The sequence below is a fragment of the Gopherus flavomarginatus genome, chromosome 4, assembly GCF_025201925.1.
Source record: "Gopherus flavomarginatus isolate rGopFla2 chromosome 4, rGopFla2.mat.asm, whole genome shotgun sequence".
Taxonomy (NCBI): Eukaryota; Metazoa; Chordata; order Testudines; family Testudinidae; genus Gopherus; species Gopherus flavomarginatus.
Window position 1 is genome coordinate 203,197,458 of NC_066620.1, and position 14,818 is coordinate 203,212,275.

The 14,818-nt window shown below is 43.6% G+C and overlaps 1 protein-coding gene across 4 annotated transcripts in view; it reads left to right on the forward strand.

The window, feature by feature from the left end:
* Positions 1-14,314, forward strand: part of CLIC5 (chloride intracellular channel 5) — a 159,863-nt gene extending 145,549 nt beyond the window's left edge. For all 4 annotated transcript variants that reach the window (XM_050950853.1, XM_050950855.1, XM_050950856.1 and 1 more), the window contains one exon: positions 5,776-14,314. In XM_050950853.1, coding sequence (XP_050806810.1) covers positions 5,776-5,943 — 168 coding nt within the window. In that variant the 3' untranslated portion in view covers positions 5,944-14,314. The remainder of the gene's footprint in view (positions 1-5,775) is intronic.
* Positions 14,315-14,818: the final 504 nt, after the last annotated feature.

The window sequence follows — 14,818 nt, forward strand, 5'->3', positions numbered from 1 at the left end:
CAAGGTGCGCAGAGACAGAGCTCGGGTGATTCTCATAGCTCCAGCATGGGCCAGACAACATTGGTACCCCATGTTGCTGGACCTCTCAGTAGCCAACCCAGTTGCCCTGCCCCTACATCCGGACCTGATCACCCAGGACCACGGCAGGCTCTGTCACCCGGACCTTCCGTCTCTGCACCTTACGGCATGGCTCCTGCGTGGTTGACAGGCTCCGAGTTATGCTGCTCTACCCTGGTTCGGGAGGTTCTCCTGGGCAGTAGAAAGCCTTCCACCAGGGCTACTTACTCGGCTAAGTGGAAGTGTTTCTCCTGTTGGTGTTCGGAGAAAGGTCTTCTCCCTATGGAGACTCCCATCACCACTATTCTAGACTACATCTGGTCCCTCAAGGCCCAGGGTCTGGTGTTGTCGTCCCTCCGGGTCCACCTAGCGGCTATCTCCGCGTTTCATCCTGGAGTGGACGGATGTTCCGTCTTCTCCCACCCTATGGTGGCGAGATTCCTGAAGGGACTGGAGCGTCTCTATCCACAGATCCGCCCTCCTGCCCCTTCATGGGATCTCAACCTGGTCCTAACGGCTCATGGGTCCTCCATTCGAGCCATTAGCTACTTGCTTCCTGCTCTATCTCTCATGGAAGACCGCCTTCCTAGTGGCCATCACCTCAGCTAGACGGGTGTCAGAACTACGGGCCCTCACAGTAGATCCCCCGTATATGGTCTTCCATAAAGACAAGGTGCAGCTGAGACCACACCCTGCCTTCCTTCCCAAGGTGGTCTCAGCTTTCCACATTAACCAGGAGATCTTCCTCCTCGTCTTTTTCCCAAAACCCCATTCGTCCCACAGGGAGCAACAGCTCCACTCACTAGATGTCCGTCAGGCGCTAGCATTTTATGTGGACAGGACCAAACCGTTCCGCAAGTCCCCCCAGTTATTCGTGGCGGTAGCGGACCGGATCCTCGCAGAGGATATCTTCCTGGGTTACCTCCTGTATCAGGACCTGTTATGACCTGGCCCATGTTCCGACGGGCCGTGTGACTGCTCACTCCACCAGAGCACAGGCATCATCGCTGGCTTTCCTTGCCCGCGTGCCAATCCAAGAGATTTGTAGGGCGGCGACCTGGTCATCGGTCCACACATTCGCTTCCCATTACGCCCTGGTTCAGCAGTCCAGAGATGATGCGGCCTTTGGCTCTGCAGTGCTCCAGGCCGCGACTTCTCACTCCGACCCCACCGCCTAGGTAAGGCTTGGGATTCACCTACCTGGAATGGATATGAGCAATCACTCGAAGAAGAAAAGACAGTTACTCACCGTTGTAACTGTTGTTCTTCGAGATGTGTTGCTCATATCCATTCCACACCCGCCCTCCTTCCCCACTGTCGGAGTAGCCGGCAAGAAGGAACTGAGGAGCGGGCGGGCTGGCAGGAGTATATATCTAGTGCCATAGTGGCACCACTCTAGGGGCCGACCTGCCGGCCCACTGGAGTTGCTAGGGTAAAAAGTTTCCGGCAAACGTGCACGCGCGGCGCGCACACCTACCTGGAATGGATATGAGCAACACATCTCGAAGAACAACAGTTACAACGGTGAGTAACCGTCTTTTCTCCTCTCTGCCAGATACTGTTGGGCTGGTGGAGTCCAATTCTCCAGCCTCAAGAATATACGTAGTAGGGGAAGGTCCAGGGTTAGGGACTAAGGACCTCTCTGGCACATAGTGACCGGGGAAAGAGGAATCATAGAATCATAGACTATTAGGGTTGGAAGGGACCTCAGGAGGTCATCTAGTCCAACCCCCTGCTCCAAGCAGGACCAATCCCCAGTTTTTTCCCCAGTTCCCTTAATGGCCCCCTCAGGGATTGAACTCACAACCCTGGGTTTAGTAGGCCAATGCTCAAACCCCTGAGCTATCCCTCCCCCCAGGAAGAAGGGCTTGAGGCCAATATATATACAGCTTTCTTCTTTCCCTAGTGTCTGGGTTTGCAGAGAGAAAAGAGCAGAAGCTTGTGCTAGCTGGAGCTATTAGAAACACACCAGCATATCTCACAGCTAATACCGTACAGGCTAGTTTGCTTTTGATTTGGACTATATTTTGTCTTTACTCTTTCGCACTTATTGCACTCTGTCACTGTATTTCCTTTTTGTTTCTTCACATTGGTATAAAATCACACCTGGCTCTATCAACTAAACCACACATCTCCTTGGACTGATTATCTTGCCAGTGCCCCTGTCTCCCTCATTCTGCACTCCCAGCCCCACACACACTGGTTTTATAAAATAGGGTTGTATAAGCTTTGTGACCTTTTGGCTTCCCTTGATAGGAAGTGTATTTTTAAAGCTATCTACCATGACAGCTGCAAACCCTCATCATCCAGATTCTTTCTTTCCACTGGACTATTTTATAAATTATTTTTTGTTTTTTTCTGACTATTGTGTGTATATGCATGATCAAGTAGCACTACATATGTAAGAAAATAATGCTTAACACTTAGGATATGTCTTCACTACGATTAAAAACCCACAGCTGGCCTGTGCCAGCTGACTCGAGCTCACGGGGCTCGGGCTTGCGGGGCTATTTAATTGCATTGTAGACATCCGGGTTTGGGCTAGAGCTGGGTTCTAGAATGGGGTGAGCTGGTAGGGTCCCAGAGCTCAGGCTTCAGCCTGAGTCCGAATGTCTACAGCAGAATTAACAGTCAAACAATCTGAGCCCTGCAAGCCCGAGTCAACTGGCACTGGTCAGCTGCAGGTGTGTAACTGCAGTGTAGACATACTCTTAGTGCTTTTCTCCACAAATCTTAAAGCGCTGTACAATAGGGGCTAAGCATAATTTGCCCCATTTTTTATAGATGGGGAAACTCAGACACAGAGAGCTTGAAGTGACTTGTCCAATGTCACACAGAAAGTCAGTGGCAGATCCAGGATTAGAACCCCAGGTCTCACTCTGAGTTTTTACCCTATGCATCCTCAGTGGTTTGAGCATTGGCCTGCTAAACCCAGGGTTGTGAGGTCAATCCTTGAGGGGGCCATTTAGGGATCTGGGGCAAAAAAAAAATGTTGGGGATTGGTCCTGCTTTGAGCAGGGGGTTGGACTAGGTTACCTCCTGAGGTCCCTTCCAACCATGATATTTTATGATTCTATGAACATTCCCACCCATGTATAACCTAAAGAGAGCTGTTCAGATGTACCAGCTGTTCAGCTCATATTTCACATAGCAAAGTTAACAATGAAAGGTAGCTCTGGGATCCAGGGTTTAAGATGCAGAATGGTCACTGGTGTAGTGCAAAGGATATTCATCATTCTCTCTTCTAAGTGCTGTATTTATTCAATTTATCAGATTACATGTTTCTTCAGAAAAAAACAAGTACCTGGTAGACAGGGCAAGCCAGGAGCTGGAAAGTGGAGCCAAGTCATGCATCTACCTTGGCTCCATGAGTCAAAACATAAGCTAAGCCATGGTGAGCGCTGACTTTACACATATAAAAAGAAAACACAGAATGTGATGCCTAAGTCACTTACACGGTAATGGGATCATATTCTCACTGGTTTGCCACTTTCTCTGGCTCATCTTCCCTCATGGAGGCACAGCCAGACATTTTAATGCGAATGCTTAAAACTTTCATTGTGTGGCCTATTGCTAGTTCCCATCTTCTTAAGGCAAAATGAAAGATTGGTAAACAGACCTTGTAGAATTATAAATCTCTTATCGACATGCATAGCTGCAGACTATTGTCCTAGGTCTGTTTTACGGACACAAAAAAACGGTGGTCATATAGGGACATTCTCATTTGATTAAAGACTTCCAGTGGAAATTGTGTGCATCTCAACCTAAATTGATGAGTGGGTTCTATCCTCTATGTTCAGTGCAAAACACTTCTGAAAGGAGTGGGGTTGCATAGATGCAGCTTAGAAATGGATTTTGCCTAGAGTATGCCAAAGGGATCCTGGTAATAAGAATAAACCATAATCCCTTGTAAGAACAGAGCTGTCCTGAAAAACCTGAGATGGATGGAAACTCTAATAAGTACTTTAGAAAACAGAGGGGAGCTGTACGGTACATATGGATGTAATTCCCTTTATACTCAGGAGTAACTTTACAGTCATAAAAACTAGAGATGGGAAAGACCCAATAAATTAACTAATCCTTCCCGCCCAATCAATTTGTCCATTCTGTCACTGCAGGATTGTTACATACATTGTATTATTAAATTCATTGCCCAACCAGGACAAAAGGCCCCAGTCTAGCAAGGTACTTAAGCATGTATCTAACCTTAAGCAATGAGTTAATCCCATTGATTATGTACGTATTACAAGTAAGGCATGTGCTTAAGTAACGTGCTGAATCAAGGCCTAAATGTCTTTAATGGTTGGGCTTCTACAGAGATTTCCAATCTAGTAAATCTCAGAGATAGGAAACGTCCTGATACACACATGTATTTTCCCAGTTCACACCAATACTCCTAGTTCAATCAGCCTGAGATATTACTAATGCACCTAGTTCTTGGTATCTAAGTCCTGGTGCCCTGTACCATTCTGAACAGATATTTCCCCTCCTTGTTGTGTATATCTTTGCAATGTTTGTAGATGGTTATATCCCCTGCCATGATTATTTGACCAAGCAATATGTTTCATTCTTTTAGTCTTTTCTCAGTTCACACCCTTTAAACCATCTACCTTTTAATGTGTCATCCGACCAGGCATCATCTCTGATATTGCCATTCCAGCTGTTAGAGGGGATGTTCATAGGAAAGAGGGAAAAAAACATGGTGGAGCCTGTTGGGTCTTTGGATATAGTACTTACTGGTACTAAGTCAGGATTTGGCATCAGTTACCACACGGTGGGATTGGACTTCTTTTACTGCTTGTCTACACAAACACTTAGTTTGCAGCAAGCTGGGGTGTAACTGTACCCCACACTAGTGTGCTGTGCACTAAGAGTCCTCATGTACCCTTCTGCCACACACTAAAAGTTCCTAGTACACTTTAATTTACCCCTCTTTCAAAGCAGGGAAGATCAAAGCAGGGCCGGCTCCAGGCACTAGCTCAGCAAGCAGGTGCTTGGGGTGGCCAATGGAGAGGGGAGGCACGTCCTGCTCTTCGGCGCCGGCTCCCTCATTCCCTGTCGGAGGGAAGGACCAGCCACCAAATTGCCGCCGAAGACTGAAGCGGTGGCAGTAAAGCTGATCGTGATCGCAGCTTTTTTTCTTTTTTTTTTTTTCCTGCTTGGGGTGGCAAAAACCCTGGAGACGGCCCTGGATCAAAGCACACTTTTAGTGGATGGCAGCCTGGACCACATGGATACTTAGTGTGCAGCAAGCTAGCATGGGGTAGCATGTTCCCAGCTTGCTGCAAACTAAGTGTTTGTGTAGACAAGCCCTGAGACTAGGTACTGTATTTTCATGGTAATGGTCAGGAAATGTTGAACTTTTGATGGAACAAAAAGAATGAAGTTCTACTAAGGACTATAAAAGGGTTTAAAAGAGAACGAGATAAATTCATGGAGGTTAAGATAAATTCATGTTGATTAGCCAGCATGGGTAAAGAATGGTGTCCCTAACCTCTGTTTGTCAGAGGGTGGAGATGGATGGTTGGATAGAGATCACTTGATCATTACCTGTTAGGTTCACGCCCTCTGGGGCACCTGGCATTGGCCACTGTCAGTAGACAGGATACTGGGCTGGATGGACCTTTGGTCTGTCCCTGTGTTGCCATTCTTACGTTCTTATGTTTTTAAGTTTAAAAGCCTAAGACCAGCAAGTTTCTTTTTTTGTCTTTGCTCTAGATTGTAGCTAAGAAATACCGCAACTATGAGTTCCCAACAGAGATGACGGGGCTATGGCGATACCTGAAGAATGCTTATGCCAGGGATGAATTCACCAACACTTGTGCTGCGGACAAAGAAATTGAGCAAGCTTATGCAGATGTGGCCAAGCGGCTCAGCAATTCCTAACTGACATCAGCAAGGGCTCAGTATCCCCAGTTCACAGACCCCTCTCCTTGTTGCCTTAGGATATATTCTTCATCCTGTTTCTGGTTGGTGTTCCCATGACTTCAGCTGTTAAAGTGTATTGGTCAGGGCCAAATCTGCCTCTCCCTAGAGAAAACATAAGGCAACAGCAGGGGGGTAAAAAAACCCTCTGGAATCTGAACCCAAGAGCTGGAGCAAGTATTATTATTGGCAATTATCAGTATTTGAAACTATTCATCTTTTTTTTTTAATATCAGCTACCTATTTTATTGGGAACTTTAAAAAATAGGATATTTAGCTGAAAATTTCAAGTAGATGGATTAGGAATGCACAGAACTGGTTCTTCTCTGGCCCTTTTCAAGGACACTTTTTTCTGATGTGATCTATCCAAAATAACACTGCTAGTGGGAACCTTGAGGTAGTAGGAATGAGGTGTGTATGAAAGCAAAAAGAGTTTGAGCCTAAGGGAGAAATTTTCTTAGCAGGTATATATTCAGAAACCTCTGTTTTAATGGGGCAGAAAGAGGTTATAATATGAGCATTACTGATGTGGCGTTAGTGAGGAAAGCATCAGTGAACCTGTCAAACTTGCAGATGCTGCTTGGCATATGTTTTGCATATTTCCACTTCACCCAAATCATACAAGAAAAAGAGAATGAGAGATAAACTGGGCAGTTCTCGGAACAGCAGTGCTGATACCCAAAAGCCCACTGGCTCTATGGGGGGACGTACTCAGATACTGTAGTAATAGGGGCCATATAATTAGCCCGTTACATATAAAGAATCCTCACAGTAGCTGACTCATTTTAGATATTCTCACCTTAACTGTATATTTGCCAGCTTATTTAGATTGGGAGCCCGTGGTGGGAGTGGAAATCTGTTGCCTCGTTTGAACACCAGATTGGGGAGAAATTCTCAATTTTGAGCTTTTGAAATTGATCACCTTTCAAAGTTCATCTCCCATTCTAGAGATCAGGTTGGCCTGAAAACTTTAAGGAGGATGAGCTAGAAGGGAGACCCGAAGCAGAGAAACTCCCACCCTAGCCAGAAGGTTGGCAAGTATACCGGCACAAACGCACAATGGCTTTGTCCCAGTCTTTTCCTGTTTCATAACACTGCTGTTTAAATGACCCTTCTGACTGTGCACTAGGGTTGGTTTCCGAAGCAATTAGTTTATGCTATGGGCAGCCATTTTATGAACAGATCTGCTTAGTACTGATCACTTTATTGGTGAATTACTTTAAGAAATTAAGAGCAACAATTCTTTTGTATGAAATATAAAAGATTGAGCTGACTTAGCTAGCTATATATCAGGGAGAGGAAGGCTCCCAATCTTCCTCAAATCTGGAGATGTATAGTTGTTTGAAAAGATAAAATAAAATTGAACTCTAGCACTCCTTTGCTCCACTCCTGATTAGACCTCTGCTCCTGTATGAAACCACAGTGACCTCAGTGAGACTCCACACTGGCAAACTCTTAAATGGGGGAACCCAGGATCAGGCCGTTGTTTGCAATTAGAAAGCTAAGGGGATTGGAGGCAACTTATAAGGCCAGAATCTGCTCTGTTACACAGATGTAGATCTAGAGTAATTCCAGTGACTTTGGCGGAGTTACTCTGCATTCACAGCAGCGCAGCTGAGAACAGAATCTTGCTCATCAAATGATGACATTTATGGCTGACTGCTATATTGCACAGAGCAGTCAATTTGTTCTGAACTTTCCAAAACCTTGAAAGAAAGTCCATGAGCTCCCTAGTCTTCCCTCAGACCTCAGAATGGGCTATTTAAACAAGCAAAGGCTAATGCTCTTTACAATGTTGCTGAGAAATTAACTGGCTCTGAGAGCACGAGTAACAGCCAGCAAAATACGAGATTAGAAGAGTCTGCACATGCACATGTGGCTCATTAAAAATGTGTCTTCATAACATAACCAGATTGGAATTATTTGTATATTTTTTTAAAAAAATGAAGATATTTAATTATTTTGATTGATTAAATTCTTTCTTTCTTTCTTCTCAACATATTGGTTGAGCTGACTCAGTCTGTAAGACTGTTATAACCAAGGCTCTGAAAATTTAGTTTGTTATGAACAGTGGTTTTCTGTGTCTGATTAATGGCCATTTTGGATTTTTTTTTCACTATGGCTTGGCTATCAGAACTCTAGCTGACCAAGACTACACTTTTCTCAATCATCATTCAACAGGGTTTTTTTTAATCAGAGGCTTTGTCTAATCAGAGTTATGTGTGAACTGTGAATAAAGAAGTAGAAAGAGGATGCAGCTAGCTGTTCTGTGCATATTTTACTTGGCTCCTTTAAGAAGTTCACAGAAGCGGACAGTGGGTCTCAGGCAGGATTAGGTGAACCAGTTCAAGAGATATACCAATTTCTGCTTTTCCTATGTGAACTTTCATCCATTTCTTGAACCAAATTTGAACAAAACCTCTTAAGATTCTGAAATGTTCTTATACAGTTTGCTTTCATTTTAATTAAAAACAGCTCCATACCAAAACCACTAGATCTGAACACCCTCAAAGTAGAGCTGGTTTTAAAATTTTCCTACTAAAATTTTGTTGGTTGTTTTTGTTTTTTTAGTGGAAAATGGCTTTTCAATTCAATGGACATCTTTATGAGAAAATTTCTATAGTCTCTGAAAATATTTTTGAGATTTTGTTATAAGAATTCAAAATCCCCAAACCACAATTTGTTTCAGTTTTCAGCAACTAAAAGACTACATTTTATTTATTTAGAAGGTTAGTTTTGGTTTTTCAATGTTAATGTGAAAAATCAAAATCAGTTAAAATGGGAAAAATGTTTTCAATCACAATTTTTCACACAGAAATTAAAAAAAAACCCACCTACCTTCTGAGTAGCTTTATGTCAAATTGTGTAGGAGATTCAAATCTGGATCTGGATCTTAATTTTGCACCTCATCCCTACCTCAGTAATGGGATGATCCAAAACTCTGGATCCAAACCCTCCTGAACTTTGAGTGAGTTTGAAATTCAGACCCTTTTTCTCAAGTCTAATTTTCACACATTTTTGTGCTTCTCAGCTCAAAATATGACCAGTAAAAGGAAGTACCAGAAATCCATATAGAAAATTGTGCTGTTCGGATTTCCAGCCCCCTTCTCTAGACCCAGAAAGTTCAGATAAGCTTCTTTTTACCATCACCAGTGAGATTTTAAAGAGCTCCAGAACTCCTCTACTCAAGGCCTTTTTGTGGCCTTCCATTGTATTTAGAATTTTAAGTAGTATGTGTTAATCCTGCAGGAGATTGTTTATCTACATTGGCAAAGCAACATTTCTGAAAAGAATCTAAATGACAAGACAGACAGAACAGATTTACAATAACTTTGTTCATAAATTTCTTGAAAGATGTAAAGAGAGACATAGTGCAGAGGGGGAAGAAGCCAACAATATGGATTTAATCATCTACATTTCAGAAATGCAGACCAAATGTCTGTAAAGATGTCCATTTCATCCAAACATTTCTTAGGTATTTGTTTCAAAGATATTAGTTCACTCAGTCCAGTGCTCCATTCATATTTGGAACCTCGATTCCGCTTTAATTTTGGGGCTGCTAGGAGAACTCATACGTTAGCAATACTCTGATTTTCTGTTAGGATATTTGAGATGCTGATAAGCCGCCTTAGCTGTAAAGGTGAGAGGACTAAGGAAGTATCTGTTTCTATGACACTTAAAATAGGAATCATGACAAACACGTGCCCTCTCCAAGGAAAGAAATCTTCAAAGGATATTGCTTTCCCATTGGAATGCAGCTCCAAGATATATTTTGCTCCATATATGGCTACTGGATGTCATGTTTAGATCAGCTTACAGGTTCACTGGCAGGGAGAAATGGCATGCACATATCAAAAGGAAGTTAGCTAAAGGGACTGAGGAAAGGAGAGCAGCCACTTTTCTGTTCTGGAACGTGAGTCTGACCATGCACTTTGCGTAGTAACAGTTCCCGTGAGCCACTTGTTAACCTTCACACCTTTTGCTACCTATCTCTCCCTGTCTCAGCCCAGGTCCAGCATTTCTTTCCTCCTTTATTTTCCGTACCACATAACAAGACATGAGAGAAATAGGGACATAAGCCCAGATCCCCAAAGGTATGTAGGGCTCTTACTTCCATTAAAATCAATGGAAGTTAGGAAACTAAATACTTTTGAGGTTCTGGACTACAGGCACTATAGAAACAATAGACCTGGCCTCTCAACCTCAGTTTGGTCATGACTTCTCTGCCTTTCCCATATTGCTAGATGAGAGGGGGTCACAGATAGACCCCAGCTGTATGGGAGAGAGGTTCGGGGGGTTACAGTATGGAAAAGAGGGTAAGAAAAAAGTTGAGAACCTAGTTTTAGCACATACTGTCCATCTCCTGTCTCCTGATACAGGCCATGCCATCTTTTAAACTGATAGGACTCATTGGTCCAAAGGCCAGTTATTGCAACAGAGCTTCTCTTATTCCTCATCATCCCAACATTGCAGTGGAAGCCAGAGCCTGAAATGGGTGTCAGCCTCCTTGCTGCTGGGGCAGATAGTTGGTGGGTGGATTTATTGGCTTACTGAAAAATTAGGTAGCATAAAGCCATCAGTACCAGAGAGTGATTTTACAGCCCGAGTAAGCCCCTGCAGCCGATAAAAACTTTCTCTTTTTAAAATGAGTTGAACATTTTAAGAAAAGAAATGAACTCCTCCATTTCTCTTTATAGATTTTTTGTTTAGGCATTGGGAAGTTTGAATGTGTTTATTATTCCTCTCCACATCGTCATCCTTCATGATATATTTTTGATGTAAGATTTTTTTTTCTAGCAGATTTTCTCCCTTTGCTGCATCTTTTATCTCTTCCTTAATGCTCACATCTGTGATGAGCTAGCGATGCCAGAAGAGACAGGGAAGGCAGCTACTTGTTGAGTAGCTGAAGGAGCTAATTAATTTTTAGAGAAATTTAGTATTAAAGCCTATTTATTTTTTTAAAAATCCATATGTATTTCTTTTGATGTGGTATCCTAGAGATATTGTAACCATGAACACTCTTCAATGGGCTAGACTGTGACAGCACTGAGCAAGGAATGGTGCATAAATTAGTCCATCCTAGGAGTAGTACCAGGAGTCACTGTGACCCGGAGACACCCTCTGAATCACAGTCATTCCTTTGTGTCTTTGTTCCAGCAGGATAGTAATTTACTACTGGCCTATACCAGCAGCAAAGTATGACACCCCACCCATGCTGTGATGGCCAATTCTTCTTCATAGCATATGTGCAATGCTCCGCATGTGTCACATGACTAGGATTCATTACAACAGTTAGTCTGCTGGTTGGTACATTAGCTTCCCCGGCCCAGGCCGGGTATTGACGAGAGCACAATGTGGATGGACAAGTCTGGAGCCAATCCTCTGCTCATTCCCTGCCTCTCACCAGCTCAGGGAAAATCAGAAGCAGGCATGTGTGGGATATTTTTTTTAACTATGCAACAAGTATTGTATGAACTTAGTGGCATTTCTTAGACTTGGGATTTCAGGCAGCCAGGAATTCCTCTCTGGCAATAAGACAAGACCTAAATCATTCCCCTCGTCCCCTTATTGCAGAGGTTTAAAAATTTTAAACACTGACGACAATAATACACTTGGAAAAAAGTGCATTTTTTGAGCTGCACCTCATCACCCCCAAACTATGACACTATCATTTGTTCAGCAAACTCCGCCACCAAATAGACACTTCTAGTATGTGATGTCTCTGGCAGGGTGGCTGTGCTCTTCTATGAAGTGTCTACTCAAAGGCACTCCATTGGCTATGCTCCAGATACAAAGAGAGTGAGAGAGAGAGAGAAGCAGGCAGAGGTTGCAATGCCACTATTCTTGAGCCCAATTCCCTAGCCATAGTACAATAGACTTTAGTGCATGTTGCTCCTAGGACTAGAATACCACAAAAGTCCCAGTCCAGCAGAACATTTAAACACATTTTTAGCTTTAAGCATGAGAGTAAGGACTTCTCGTGTGTTCTAGTGCTTGGCTGGACAAGGACCAACCACATTAGAGAAATCTATACAGATAAAGAGCACAGAATCTATACAAATAAAGAGCACAAATTCTGTTTCCTTTGACATCCAATGGGCAGAATTTTTCAGAGAGTTTGGAGCAGCCCCTCAGAGGTATTTGGGTGCCCAACTCCCATCTGGGCCTTCGTCTTTAGAAAATAATGAATATTTGAAGAAAACAGAAATAGCAGTGATACACGGTTTTCAGTAAAGCGCTAAGCACAACAAGGGGCCAAATTCTGCTTTTGGTATAAATGGAGAAAATCAGTGACTCCGTTAGAAATTATTCTGCATGGTGGACTAGGCTGTGCTGCCATAGTCTAATATCATTGCCTATGATTCAGTGGGATGCATGGGCTAGAGAACTACATGCTTTTTGGTGGTACCTAACAGTATAACCATGCCCCCATTGTGTCTGTCTCACTCTTTTTATGAAGCGACATGTTTAAAAGAAAACTAAGTAGGGTGTTGTTTTTAGAGGAGGAGAAGCAATCCAGTCATGCTTTAATGGTTCTCAGCATTGGTTCTGTCAATTAGCACGTCAAGGTGGAAGCTGGTGGCAGAAGACTGCCTGAGGTTAAAACATGGAAGCAGCAAAGTTTGGGTGTTGCATGCAGAGGGTACTACAGGGACCCCCTGAAAGCTATTCATGCTGTAGAACACTAGCACCAGCGAATAGCCTTCAACTCCCAAAGAACCATTTCAGTTGGAAATGTCATATCAGCGTAGATACTGCATTGTTACTGGATGGCTTTTGTTGCTTCTGAACCATCCCTGTAGAACCACAGACTGTAAAGAAGTTGTGAAATGACTTCTGGCACCAAATTAATCCCTTTTTGCACTCTATTGCACTGCTGTTTGGAAACAAGTCATAATTAAATGGCAATTACAAATAGCCAATTTCTGTACCTTTTTTATTGATTCATTAAAAAAAAAAAAGACAACCAGACCATTCATCGCCTGTTGGAAATGTGAGTTTCTCCACAGCTTTTTGAGACTAATAAGTAAGCCGCAATGACACAATGGAGAGCTATGTGATTCTAAATATTGTGATTCCCATTTGTGTTAAGATTAGAGTTAGGGCTAAATTAAAAAATATTCTGGGCGGGATTATAGTCTGGTTGTTGGAACAGGGCTCCTAGAAGTGTGCTCCACTCCCAACTCTTCTGATGTTTGCTGAGAGTCCTTGAGCAAGACACTTCAGCTCCCTGGGCTAGATACTTTACTTTCACTGAGTAGCACATTCCTCCATAAATGGTCTCATCAACTTTAATGAGACTATTTATGGAGTCAGATTCTATTCATTGTGAATAAGGGCATCAAAGTCTGGACCTCTATTTACCCATCTGCAATGTGGATATAATCTGTCCCCACCTTCGAGCAAGGTGGTGAAGTTTAATTGATTAATGTTGCAAAGTGCTGTGAGATCCTTGGATGGAAGATAGTGTCATAAAGTGAAGTTCGTGTGAATCACTGACAATGGTACTGGATATCAGCTAAGGTCCTGATCATACTCTCATTGATTTAAATGGGGATTTTACCATTTACTTCAGTGAGAACAGGATCTGGACTTCAGTAGCCAAGATAATTTAGTAATCTCTTGGGGCAACAGAGGAATGGGGCTGCATCCTAACCTCTTTCAAGTATGTTAACCTGCTCCTGGGAGAATTTCCAGCACTCCTCATTGGAGACTGCTGTGAAACCCCTGCCACCACATCACATGATAAAATGAGGTTCAGAAATCACCTGATGTGGACTGTCTAGCAGTGAGTCAGGCCCATTGGCCTAAACTACAGCCACTAAATTGGTCTGACATCAGTAACCACAACGTAAGAGCACGGCCTCTGAAGCGATTCAAACCAGTGTCTTTGTCACCAGTCGTTTTCTATTTATAACAACAACAACATAGATCCACTTGCTAATCACAATCAAGCACAACAGGCGCATGCATTGTTCTGCCTCAGTCTCATTTCTCGTGTGGGTGAATTAAAGCATTCAGCCTTTGGCCTCTTGCCTCACACCACACACACCCAAGGTGGGCAATTATGGCATAACAATGCGCACCCTGTTGTGTCTGAATGCATAAAGCCAGTTGCACTCCAGCACTAACCTCCTGCTAAATGGATTTAAAAATGTTCCCCTAAGTGCTGAGTCGCCACCCTCCCTAACTTGTTCTTGCCAATGTCATTTTGTGTCTAAGTCTTTGGTTTCGAATGAGTGAGAGCTCATGGCATTGTTTAATGTTGGCAACCGCTGGGCATTGCTGGCAATAAAAAGAAAGGGAAAAGTCTTTCCCAGTGAAAAATCAACTGCTGTCATGTGATGAATTTTCAGAGACCGTGACGCTCTTCACAAAGGGGGCTCTGTGGCTTTGGTGGCAAATCCTCAACTGGAGTAAATACTCCTCACGCAATCAACATCAATGGAGCGATGACAGTTTAGATCACCTACAGATCTTCCCCTATGGTTAAGGCTAAGATTTTGTATAAGTCATGGACAGGCCACGGGCAATAAAGAAAAATTCACGGAAGCCCATGAACTGTCCCTGACTTTTACTAAAAAGATCCATGATAAAACAGGAAAGGACTGGGCAGCTATGGGTGGCTGGGAGCTCAGGAACTCCCAACACCCATGGGGGCTCAGAGTTCCAGGGTCCCCCTGCCCCTCCACACAGAGGGGAGCGGCAGGGTTCCCCTGCCTCCACTGCAGTGTGGAGCTGCGGGGGGTCCCCCTGCCCTCCTTGGCAGCTGGGTGTTCTAGGGATCCCCCTGCTCCCCATGGCAGCCAGGGGCTCTGGGAGTCCCCCTGCCCTG